The 12,718-nt window shown below is 47.8% G+C and overlaps 1 protein-coding gene across 1 annotated transcript in view; it reads right to left on the reverse strand.

The window, feature by feature from the left end:
* The window catches only part of CMIP (c-Maf inducing protein), a 220,827-nt gene that overhangs the window by 79,626 nt on the left and 128,483 nt on the right, over nt 1-12,718 (reverse strand). The window contains exon 3 of the mRNA XM_029608133.1: nt 6,785-6,835. Within this exon, the coding sequence (XP_029463993.1) occupies nt 6,785-6,835 (51 nt within the window). The remainder of the gene's footprint in view (nt 1-6,784; nt 6,836-12,718) is intronic.

Raw genomic sequence — 12,718 nt, forward strand, 5'->3', positions numbered from 1 at the left:
AACAACCACAAGCAGAAGTGTTACGACCCTCCTCGCTGGCAGGCTCCGCCGTACACCAGAGCCGGCGTCTGCACACGAGGAGCGCTTTCTGTGTAAACTCTGAATTATTCCATCGCCTCCGTTGCCCCGTGAAGACCACTCACCTTCCCGCCTCCCATCTCTCCAGACACTGCAAGTGCCTGGGTCCCGAAATTTAAAACCAGACGCGCGAGAGCTTAAAACCGGGCGTGGCCACGTGGGCCCGCATGCAAACCCGACAGCCCCCGGCTTCTGAGGGCTAAGGCCCGAGAGCTGTGCAGAAAAAGGGGTCCTTCCCGAATCGGCCTCCGGGTGTGAGCGTTGGAGGCGGGGGGGAGATGGGGGAAAAAGCTCCCGAGTACAGCACATCACCAACTTTGATTCAACGTGACCCCCGCTTTAACGCCTGAAAAGTCCCCAGGGGGCGCAGAAGACGACCAGAAGAAAATATGAGAGAGAGTCCGCCACCTTCCTGCCCTCATCCACAGCGGTGGCAGCGGCACTCACCGAAGCACCTTTGGCTCGTGTCTCTGGCCCTCCGCGGGGGGGGGGGGGTTCTGGTCCAACAGGAGGAGGAGGGGGTGCAGGTTTCACAGTCCGTGTGTCCACTGGGGGGGGCGGGTGTCCATGGAGAGAGGCAGTCAAATACCCTTTTTGTTGAGGGGGCGGAGCCCCATCTGCTCCCATCCCCTTGAGCTTCCTAGTTGCTGATGCCACGTGTGGCAAAAACGTTGGTCGGGCTACACTTCCGAAAAAAACCAAGGTGTAAAATCGTGAGGGGGTCCCAATTCTGGGCAGCCATTTACGCATCAAGATGGTTATTAAAACAAATCCCGTAGGAAAAACATCACAACGAGGTATTGAGGCTGCGCGGTTCCAAATGTCAGTGGCAGGAAGGCAGTTGTGCACCGCACGCACACACACGCGTTGCTTTCCCCAGCTAAGATCCCAAGCCTGGCAGGCGACGGCGAAGCATCCAAGGAGCAGCCACAGAAGAGGAAAGGTCAACGCATGCAAATCTAATCTGCAAACATTAGATTTCCAGGATAGGATCCATTTCTTTCCAGCGCTTCTTAGGAAGAGACATTTTTTTTTTTTTTTTTGGCAGAGAGTGCCCAAGCTCCCAACCACTTCCAGGCCGGTCAAAATTAACGTGCGGCACTTTTCTCGGCAATACCAATCTCCAAGCAACCCAACGCCGGTGGGAAGGGATTACAGAGACTCTCTAACCAGGACAGGCAGCTGCAGCACTTCCTATGTCTGCCTAACAGTGGAAGGAAGGGTCACCCAAGAGGCTGCGGGTGGGAGTTTTTATTTTGTTCAAATATAAGACATCTGTGATTAGCTTTCCAGGGTTAGAGCTGCAGCGTTTGTTGGCCTATGTACCTACGCATCTAAGTGGGCCGACACTGCAGCCGCACTGCTTAACCTGCTGTGCCTAACAAAATGTGAAAATGCCAAGCAAGAAGGACTGCCCAGATCAACGAGATACTATATTCTCACCACCAAATCAAACCATCTCTGGCAGGTGCCCCCCAAGCCTGTCCAAGCCCTTTATCAGAAGCCCTTGGGATGCTCAGTGGCCGTCTTTATGCAACAATTCACGTTGGTCCAAAACTGGTTTCAGGCAGATGCTAATCACCAGGGGCTGCTCAAGGCAATCTGCCGCCCGAGGCGAGGGACGAGAGGGTGCCCCGCGCCCCCCCCGCTCCCTCCACACCGCCGGCCTGGCCTCTGGCGGCAGCAGCGTCTCTCCTCCCTCCCTCCACGCTGCCGGCCTGGCCTCTGGCGGCCTCTCTCTCCTCCCTCCCTCCACGCTGCCGGCCTGGCCTCTGGCGGCCTCTCTCTCCTCCCTCCCTCCACGCCGCCGGCCTGGCCTCTGGCGGCCTCTCTCTCCTCCCTCCCTCCACGCCGCCGGCCTGGCCTCTGGCGGCCTCTCTCTCCTCCCTCCCTCCACGCCGCCGGCCTGGCCTCTGGCGGCCTCTCTCTCCTCCCTCCCTCCACGCCGCCGGCCTGGCTTCCAGCGGCAGCAGCGTCTCTCCTCCCTGCCGCCAGCTTCTGGTGGTGGTGGTGGTGGCCCGCGGCAGCGACCCTCCTCTTTTCTGCCGCCACAAGCCTGGGTCGGCAGCCGCGGCAGGGGCAGGCGGACGCCACCGTGACGCCCTGAGAGGGGCATTTTTTTGCCGCCTCAAAATTCTGCCGCCTGAAGCGGCCGCCTCACCCTGGCTCATTACAGAACCGCCCCTGCTAATCACACATAAATTGTGCCGTGATGCACTGTGACATCCAGTGCTCCTTAGCAGCGCACTGTTTAATTTCGATGTAGACAACACGATCACGTTTATCTATGCAGCCTTCGGCGGGGTCTAGCAGGATTTAGAGAAGCCACTAAGATACAGGCAGGCATATTAAGGTCTCATTTATCAAGGGATTTTCCCCCCTCTGTGTTCACATGCTATGGTAGTGCGATCAGAAGATGCCACCTGAGGCTTGTTTGATGACCTATACTTGTGTGTAATTATGAAGGAACTCTTTGGTGAATCGCATCCTTGGTGCAATATTTAAATAAAGTCTGCCTGAAAGAAAAAAAAATCTTTACTGTCAAAGAAGCATGGGGCTCCCCACAGTAACTCTATACCAGTGTAACATAGTTTACTGCACAGATGGCCAAATTGTGGCCACATGGTACACTAAACTGGATATGTATGCTTCAGCCAGAGGGAGGAGGAGTGTGTGTGCGGGTGAGAGGGTGACAGGCTGTGGTTAGGTCTGGCTTTGTAGGAAGGAAAGAGAGGCTGTAGCTGCATGTGGCTGTGTGTGTGTGTGTGTGTGAGAGACAGAGAAAGAGAATGAGGCTGGCTATGCATATGAGAGATGGAATGTATGTGCCTTCATGAATGATGCTATGGACAGGAAGTTGTGTGTATCTGTGCATGTATGTGTGTGTGTGTGTGAGACAGAGAAAGAGAATGAGGCTGGCTATGTATATGAGAGATGGAATGTATGTGCCTTCATGAATGATGCTATGGACAGGAAGTTGTGTGTATCTGTGCATGTGAGTGAGACAGAGAAAGAGAATGAGGCTGGCTATGCATATGAGAGATGGAATGTATGTGTCTTCATGAATGATGCTATGGACAGGAAGTTGTGTGTATCTGTGCATGTGTGTGTGACAGAGAAAGAGAATGAGGCTGGCTATACATATGAGAGATGGAATGTATGTGCCTTCATGAATGATGCTATGGACAGGAAGTTGTGTGTATCTGTGCATGTATGTGTGTGTGTGTGTGAGACAGAGAAAGAGAATGAGGCTGGCTATGCATATGAGAGATGGAATGTATGTGTCTTCATGAATGATGCTATGGACAGGAAGTTGTGTGTATCTGTGCATGTGTGTGTGTGTGTGTGTGTGTGTGTGTGAGACAGAGAAAGAGAATGAGGCTGGCTATGCATATGAGAGATGGAATGTATGTACCTTCATGAATCATGCTATGGACAGGAAGTTGTGTGTATCTGTGCATGTGTGTGTGTGTGTGTGTGTGTGTGTGTGAGACAGAGAAAGAAAATGAGGCTGGCTATGCATATGAGAGATGGAATGTATGTGTCTTCATGAATGATGCTATGGACAGGAAGTTGCGTGTATCTGTGCATGTGTGTGTGTGTGTGTGAGACAGAGAAAGAGAATGAGGCTGGCTATGCATATGAGAGATGGAATGTATGTGCCTTCATGAATGATGCTATGGACAGGAAGTTGTGTGTATCTGTGCATGTGTGTGTGACAGAGAAAGAGAATGAGGCTGGCTATGTATATGAGAGATGGAATGTATGTGCCTTCATGAATGATGCTATGGACAGGAAGTTGTGTGTATCTGTGCATGTGTGTGTGACAGAGAAAGAAAATGAGGCTGGCTATGCATATGAGAGATGGAATGTATGTGTCTTCATGAATGATGCTATGGACAGGAAGTTGTGTGTATCTGTGCATGTGTGTGTGACAGAGAAAGAGAATGAGGCTGGCTATGCATATGAGAGATGGAATGTATGTGCCTTCATGAATGATGCTATGGACAGGAAGTTGTGTGTATCTGTGCATGTGTGTGTGACAGAGAAAGAGAATGAGGCTGGCTATGCATATGAGAGATGGAATGTATGTGCCTTCATGAATGATGCTATGGACAGGAAGTTGTGTGTATCTGTGCATGTGTGTGTGACAGAGAAAGAAAATGAGGCTGGCTATGCATATGAGAGATGGAATGTATGTGCCTTCATGAATGATGCTATGGACAGGAAGTTGTGTGTATCTGTGCATGTGTGTGTGACAGAGAAAGAGAATGAGGCTGGCTATGCATATGAGAGATGGAATGTATGTGCCTTCATGAATGATGCTATGGACAGGAAGTTGTGTGTATCTGTGCATGTGTGTGTGACAGAGAAAGAGAATGAGGCTGGCTATGCATATGAGAGATGGAATGTATGTGCCTTCATGAATGATGCTATGGACAGGAAGTTGTGTGTATCTGTGCATGTGTGTGTGACAGAGAAAGAGAATGAGGCTGGCTATGCATATGAGAGATGGAATGTATGTGCCTTCATGAATGATGCTATGGACAGGAAGTTGTGTGTATCTGTGCATGTGAGTGAGACAGAGAAAGAGAATGAGGCTGGCTATGCATATGAGAGATGGAATGTATGTGTCTTCATGAATGATGCTATGGACAGGAAGTTGTGTGTATCTGTGCATGTGAGTGAGACAGAGAAAGAGAATGAGGCTGGCTATGCATATGAGAGATGGAATGTATGTGCCTTCATGAATGATGCTATGGACAGGAAGTTGTGTGTATCTGTGCATGTGTGTGTGACAGAGAAAGAGAATGAGGCTGGCTATGCATATGAGAGATGGAATGTATGTGCCTTCATGAATGATGCTATGGACAGGAAGTTGTGTGTATCTGTGCATGTGTGCGTGTGTGTGTGTGTGACAGAGAAAGAGAATGAGGCTGGCTATGTATATGAGAGATGGAATGTATGTGCCTTCATGAATGATGCTATGGACAGGAAGTTGTGTGTATCTGTGCATGTATGTGTGTGTGTGTGTGAGACAGAGAAAGAGAATGAGGCTGGCTATGTATATGAGAGATGGAATGTATGTGCCTTCATGAATGATGCTATGGACAGGAAGTTGTGTGTATCTGTGCATGTGTGTGTGACAGAGAAAGAGAATGAGGCTGGCTATGCATATGAGAGATGGAATGTATGTGCCTTCATGAATGATGCTATGGACAGGAAGTTGTGTGTATCTGTGCATGTGTGTGTGACAGAGAAAGAGAATGAGGCTGGCTATGCATATGAGAGATGGAATGTATGTGCCTTCATGAATGATGCTATGGACAGGAAGTTGTGTGTATCTGTGCATGTGTGTGTGTGTGTGTGTGAGACAGAGAAAGAGAATGAGGCTGGCTATGCATATGAGAGATGGAATGTATGTGCCTTCATGAATGATGCTATGGACAGGAAGTTGTGTGTATCTGTGCATGTGTGTGTGACAGAGAAAGAGAATGAGGCTGGCTATGCATATGAGAGATGGAATGTATGTGCCTTCATGAATGATGCTATGGACAGGAAGTTGTGTGTATCTGTGCATGTGTGTGTGACAGAGAAAGAGAATGAGGCTGGCTATGCATATGAGAGATGGAATGTATGTGCCTTCATGAATGATGCTATGGACAGGAAGTTGTGTGTATCTGTGCATGTGTGTGTGTGTGTGTGTGAGACAGAGAAAGAGAATGAGGCTGGCTATGCATATGAGAGATGGAATGTATGTGCCTTCATGAATGATGCTGTGGACAGGAAGTTGTGTGTATCTGTGCATGTGTGTGTGACAGAGAAAGAGAATGAGGCTGGCTATGTATATGAGAGATGGAATGTATGTGCCTTCATGAATGATGCTATGGACAGGAAGTTGTGTGTATCTGTGCATGTGTGCGCGCAGGCAGGGATGGGGAGGCGAGCAGGAAAAGAAATGAGAGGGCACATGAGACGAGGTTGAAAGTCGCTAAAACCAGACAAGAAATGAATGAGGATGAATGCCACACAGATCTGAAAACGGAAACTCTTCCTGAACCTTGGGTGCTTGCTTTAGTGTGCAGCAGGGCCATGTGCTTTTCTAGCTGCTCTGCAGAAAGCACACATTCCATGCGTTGGTTTCGGGTTCACTGACCCAAGCTCCCCAGGTCAGCTGCAGCTCTTGAAAATTAAAAAAAAAAAAACAACAGCTGGCTAAGCCTTGCCGTGCCTGGCAGCCTGAGGGGACCACCGCTTGGGAGGGTGGCGCTGGGGAGAGCAGCGTCATTCAGTTTTCAGGCTGAGTCACTCTGTGCCATCTTTACTGGGGGACAGGATGCCAGCTGCTGGCAACAGCGATGCCAGTCTGCACAATGTGAACTCCTGACCACCGGAAACCAGACCAAGACCATAAAGTTAATTTTATTTAAATCACTTAATGGCTTCCACAGAGCAATGATGGGAAGATCATTAAAGGATTTGCAGGAGCCAGGATCTCGGAGGTAATGTTCAGCTTTCTCTTGGTCACGAAATGGGAGACACCTCTTAGTGCCTCTGTCCCTAGGTGAACTTTCAATTTCTGCACCTATCAATGGCCAAAGGAAATTAAAACAAAAAACACACACAAACCCCCACCTTAATGTCGAAAAAAGCTAGATATCCATCACGCGTGTGAGAGAAGAGAAAGGGGGTACAGGAATCCTACCTTCCACTGCAAGGAGTGAAACCACTGATCCCGCAGATAACTGTTTGCAGCCTGCAACAGAAGACAAAACACAAACAGATCCATTATTACTTTATCGATGGGAGATTTACTGCAAGTTTTTCTTTCAGCTTCACCAGCAAAATGCAAATGGTATTTGTTTCGGTCTAGTACTACCCCATCCACCTCCCCATGTTGGAATTCGGCAAACTAAGAAAAGCACATTCAGTTTTATATGATTTCACAGGAACAAAATTACCAGCACATAAAAGCCCAAATTGCAGACAGATACCATTCACTACTAATGCACACATTCCCTCCTTTCCATGACCTAAAATCAATAAAAGTACAAGAAAACCATACATCCTACAGAGAAGCGCGATAAATAAGCAGAATAGCACATTTAAGATATAAAGACTTGGAATTAGTCCTTTGAAAGGTGCTATATTTCCAGGGAATCATCTGAAGAGTTTTTACAGGCAGACTCTGTTCCAGTCCAATGGCCATTTCATTCTTTCCAAACTGCCCCACAGAAACACAGAATCTGACATCAGATACGGATCCTAAGGTCAATCCAGTCTACTCTACTTCCTGGTGCAATGCCAAAACCCCAGCTGACCTCTGGCTTTCCTCTTGCAACTAGGGAGCCCGTCTTATTTATTTATTTATTTTAAGTTTTTCTATACCGGCATTCTCGAAAAATATCGCATCATGTCGGTTTACAATTAACAAGTAGATAGGGAACAAAAGGCAGAGAATAACATTGAACTAGTAATAGTAATAAAAACATTAAAAAAGAGAAGGCTAAGGAATGCAGTTACAATAAAACAAGGGAGTAAATATAACTTGGATCAGAGAAAGGAAGCAGGGGTTTAAATATAGATAACATATATGCCACTTTAGGTAAATACACATATTAATTCCCATTTCCCCTTCCCCTATATTCCTCACCCCACCTTTCAAAGTTATACAATTATAGTCTTATCCCGGGCTTTCTTGACGTCTGTGATAGACTTTTCTCAAGTATCTTGCTGGTGCAAGAAAAAATGTAACCATTGAAAATCCTCTTACATTTGTTCTATCACTTTTACGCAACAAGTCAGCCTCACAGTGCGATGCTAAAAACCCCCAGTTTCCAAAAGGTAGGCCAAGGTAACTCCTGGAAGCAGTTACATTTCATGTCGGTGCATTAGGGGCTCTCCTGACATCTGCTTTGAGGACTACCTGATTTATTCTTCTCCAAGTCCATCTCATGTACTGTCCAACACCGTTTTTCTATGATAAAAGGATGTTTAAAGCCAGTGGTCATCGATTAGGGGAGCATAAACCTTTACAAAAATAAATAAAAGAGCCGGTCGCTCATTAACAATAAAACAAATTCAGACATCACCCACCCACCCCCAACGCCAACTTTAATCGCCTTCTAACCAAGCGACAAGTACGGGGCTTCCTGGTCTCTGCTGGACCTGGGGACAGAGAGCTCACGCTGCATCGTGAAGAGCTGCTCACTGGACCAGCTCGTGGGCTGCGGCGAAGGAGATTTTTTCCAGAGCGTTGCCGGAGACCTGCGGACAGTTTAACCCAATAATTCAGCTGGTCTGCTTCCCTCAGGCTATTACGGCCCCTTTCTCGTCCTTTATTCCTAGACATCGCGCTTCTTTTTTTTTCTCCCAAAATTCTTTATTCGTGCCCGTTTAAAAACTTTGGCACCTTCTATTATGACCATGACTTCAATTCTTAGCCTCCTCTTTCAAGCTGGTCGTGCTCTCCCCCTCCTTTTCCACTTATCAGGGCAGGACCCTAAGGAAGAGCAATGCCAGTTGTGCTCCCATTTCCTTTGATCTGCAACTGTGGGAAAGGAGGAGGCACAAGTAATATTTTAAATATTAAAAGCCTTATTTGATAAAGATTCGTTTACACAAAATGGAAGGGGGGGGGGGGGGACTCCTTTTTGAAAAAGGGACTAGTTATTTTCTCAGTCATTCCTTAAAAGTTTGAATGAAATAAACACAGCTCTTCATGATTTTGTCTCTTTTACGTTCTGCTTGCAGGGCACTCTGAAGAGAAGTGCCCAGCGCCCGCAGGGAGATTTCGAGTTGGGCCTGGTTTTTCCCCCCGACACCCTCCCCTTCCCGATGCGTTTTCTACCTGCAGAACCGAGGTCCGGCGGAAGGAGCAGGACTACAAATTCCCACACCACGCACTGCAAATTCCCAAACCAGGCCTGGCCGAGGGCCTCCCCCTTCAGAAACCAGATCCCCCCCCTGGCAGCCCTGGACCTGGGCACAAACTCTCTCCGCAGGTCCCGGGAACCAGCTTCTCCACACCCAAAACCACGATCACCGAGGGGGGGAAAACTCCTGCAATCACAAATGGGTCGGCGTGCGACCACCAGCCCTCTTGCGGTTCCCGCGCCTTTTTCCTTCGGAAGAAAACCAGGTCTGAAGAGCTGCCAGGTAACCCAGTTTCTGGGGCAGGCTCTCGGCCTGGAAACTGGTGCTAGGGTTACCAGGACGCATCTGGGGGAAGGTGTTCAAGGCAGGGGCCCAGCCTGAAGCCTCTCTCCTCCCTCTCCGCCCACCTGGCACATTTGAAGCCTGCTTTCTTGCCGCTGCCCCCCCTCCCTCCCCCACCCGCCAGCGACTCTGGCTGCACTCGGAAGGAAGGTGGTTCAATGCCAAATCTGGGCACGCAGAGCAGACTACATGGCTCTTACAGTCCTAATCCGACATCATATTTATGTTTCTGTGTAAGCACTGCTACATACCCACACGTGTAGCAGGAGGCTGGATACTGGCAGAGGAAAGCAGTCTAACTCGGGGGAAATCAACTTAAATCTTTTTTTTTTCAATAAAAATATTAACTAGCGAATAATTTTGTCACCCCCGTGTTTGGTAGACTAGGAACATGTTTCTGCTTCTCTGTGTTTCAGATGTCACACCATCCACAGGGAAGGTGCATGCTATCTGGCAGGTGGATTCCTTTAAGAGAATGTTATTGTATTTACTTGCAGGAATATTCTTGGTCAAACAGGTTTCTTCCTTTAACGGGAATTTATTTCACTATGACTCCGGGGCATAATTTTATTAGTTTTGGTCTGGCAAAAGCATAGTGAAAAGGTTTATTCTCTCTCTCTCCTCTATTCCCTGTGAAAGGGGCTCTCCTGTGCCTGGAACTGGCAGGCTTCGGGGAAAAGTTATTAGGTTAGTATTAAACTTCTATTCCAGAGCGGGTGTCTCTTGGCAGAAGACGTCATCAGATTTATCAATTAAAAAAAAAAGAAAGAAAGAAAATACGAGAAAGCAATAGGAGAGGGCCATGAACTGGAAGTGGAAAAGCCTGCCGTTAACGTGCGATTTTTATTTCAACGTAAAATGTCGCAAGCAGCCAGCGGCGCAAGAGCTGTGCAATGAGGCAGGGCCTGACGGTTATCCCTTTAGGCCAGGGCTAGACTGGAGATGCGGATTCATTGCGGACCGCGGGGGTCTATGGTACCTTGGGGTCTGGCTGAGTCAGGGGTCCAGCACAGAGATGATGCTCCTATAAGGCTCAGGTGCAGGAAGGGTCGACGGCTGAGGTCTGGAAGGCCCTTTCAACGGGCCAACAATGGGGCAACAGTGGCGAGTCCTAAAGTGCTCCAATAACCAGAGAGTTGCAAAAACTGGGCTGCAAGATCCACCACCACTGGGAAACTCAAGAGCACAAGTAAGAAAACCAGACATTGTGTTGCCATTTTCCCTCTTCTACTACTACTAATTATTATTATTATTATTTTTTTTTTTAAATATAAGACTCATCCTCTACCTACCCCAGTGATAATACTTGGCTGGGGGGGGGGGGGGGGGTGGAACAGACTGCGGCATCTTCTGGAACCCGATACACAATCGCTCCAGGTCCAGCCGGCAGGGGTTGCTCTTCAGCAATGGCCAAGATTTCCGCTCCTGCTCGGGTGCTTCGGCTACTGCCTCCACTTCACCCCCAAGCACAGAGGGCCCAGAAAGCAGAGGCCGAGCTTGGGAATCAAACCCAGGTCTTCTGCATGGCCTGTGCTCATTTGCTTAAGTTTTAACAAAAAAAACAAAAACCTGTCTACCAATAGTTGCAAAATTCATATCGAATTCTACAGTGTCAGTTTTTTTTCCTTTTTAAAAAGTCATAGACCTTTCCACATGATTTCACCATCACCCTTACATAAGGGTCCGAATATAAATGGTTCTGATAACTGCACCAGTCCACGGCCAGCAGCACGTCTACAGAATGGGCCAGGACCCATGAGGGCTGAAGAAGAGAAAAAAGAAAAAGGGGGGGGGGAGGAGAAGCCATGGCAGGAGCTGGAGTTATCTGGACGGTAATGGCAGAGGTGGAGCTGGTGGAAGCCACGCGTAATTCAACCGTTACAATGGCAGGACAGGAAGGTCGTGCGAGCGCGAATACCAGTCAGGAGTAGGCGGCTGGAGAAGAAGTGCGGCTCTAGGACCGAATGCAAACGAAAAACAAGAATGCAGTACGCCAGGGGGGGGAAGGCCAGCGTATCTGCACGCCCTATATACCTGGCCCGGCTTCAGATGGATTTCTAAGGCAGGTGGAGTTGGCATGGGAACAGGTGCCATTTTCCACTATCTGCTTCCTGCAACATATGTAAATTTTTTTTTTTTTTTTTTTCAAGAATTGGGTAAACATTGAATGAGAGAGGCAAAGTCTCTCCATGAACAGGAACAGCGTGCAAGACTTTCTAACACAGTTCCTCTTGGTTTAATACCGAATGATTTCTCCTAACTGAATAAATCACCAAAAAAAAAAACAAAAACCCAAAACAAAAAAAAAAGAGGAAGAGAATAAAATCTGATCCTGTTTAAGCTCTAAGTTCACAGATTAATGATGATTTCTGTTAATTTACTCTCAGGGTCTGCACCAAAAGCCCTATGAAATGAGGCTTAAGGATTTAAATGTGGCGAGGAAACTGTGGCGATACGCCAAGAGACACTGAAACATCTTTAAGGTATAAATAACACACAGGCAGCAGATCTTTTACAACAGAAAGAATATTTTAGAGCAAGAAAGAGGTGCCGGGGGGGGAGCCAGGAATAAATTAAAAAATATATTTCTTCACAGAAAGGGCGGTGGTGGAGGCACCCCCCACCCACCCAAAAAAACCCAGCAATAACAATCAAGAAGGCCTGAAGTAAGCACAGGGGGATGTCTAGATGCACTGAACGGAAGGAAAATAATGGGTAAAGCAACACATATAGGGAAGAATATTTCAAACTATAGGCACAGGATGCCGGCTTCCATATCAGGAAAAAGATTTGGGGAGTCGTGGCGGTGATGCAAAAGAACAAACAGAATTATTAGGAAAGGAATGGAGACTACAACAGAGAACGACCCACGATGCGACCGCACCTCGAGTGCTGTGTACACTTCTGGCCTCCGCCTCTCAATAAAGCTAAGAGCAGAATTAGAAAAGGTGCAGAGAAGGGCGACAGAAGCGATAAAGGGGATAGAAGAGCTCACTTATGAGGAAAGGTTGAACGGGTTAGGGCTCTTCAGCCTGGAAAAAAGAGGCTGCTGAAAGTCAGAGGAAATATTTTTTCAAGAAATGCACAAATAAACTAAGGAATTCTTTGCCAGAGGATTTGGTGAAAGCAGTTAATGCAGCAGGGTTTAAAAAGGTAAGTTCCTGGAGAAAAAGCCCATAAATCATTAGCCATTTAGACTTGAGAAAGCCACTGCTTATCCCTGGCAATAAGCAAGAAGGGCTGGACATATTCTTTGGGATCCTGCCGGGTACTTGCGATCAAGGATGCTGGTCTTGATAGACCTTTGGTCTGACCCAAGATGGTATTTCTTATGCAAGCCACAGAACAGCTGGGGGGGTCTACAGACCAACAGCAAGCAATAGAGAATAAATCAGGCAAACTTGATGGGCCCTATGGTCCC

This window comes from Rhinatrema bivittatum, chromosome 7 (genome assembly GCF_901001135.1).
Source record: "Rhinatrema bivittatum chromosome 7, aRhiBiv1.1, whole genome shotgun sequence".
NCBI lineage: Eukaryota > Metazoa > Chordata > Amphibia > Gymnophiona > Rhinatrematidae > Rhinatrema > Rhinatrema bivittatum.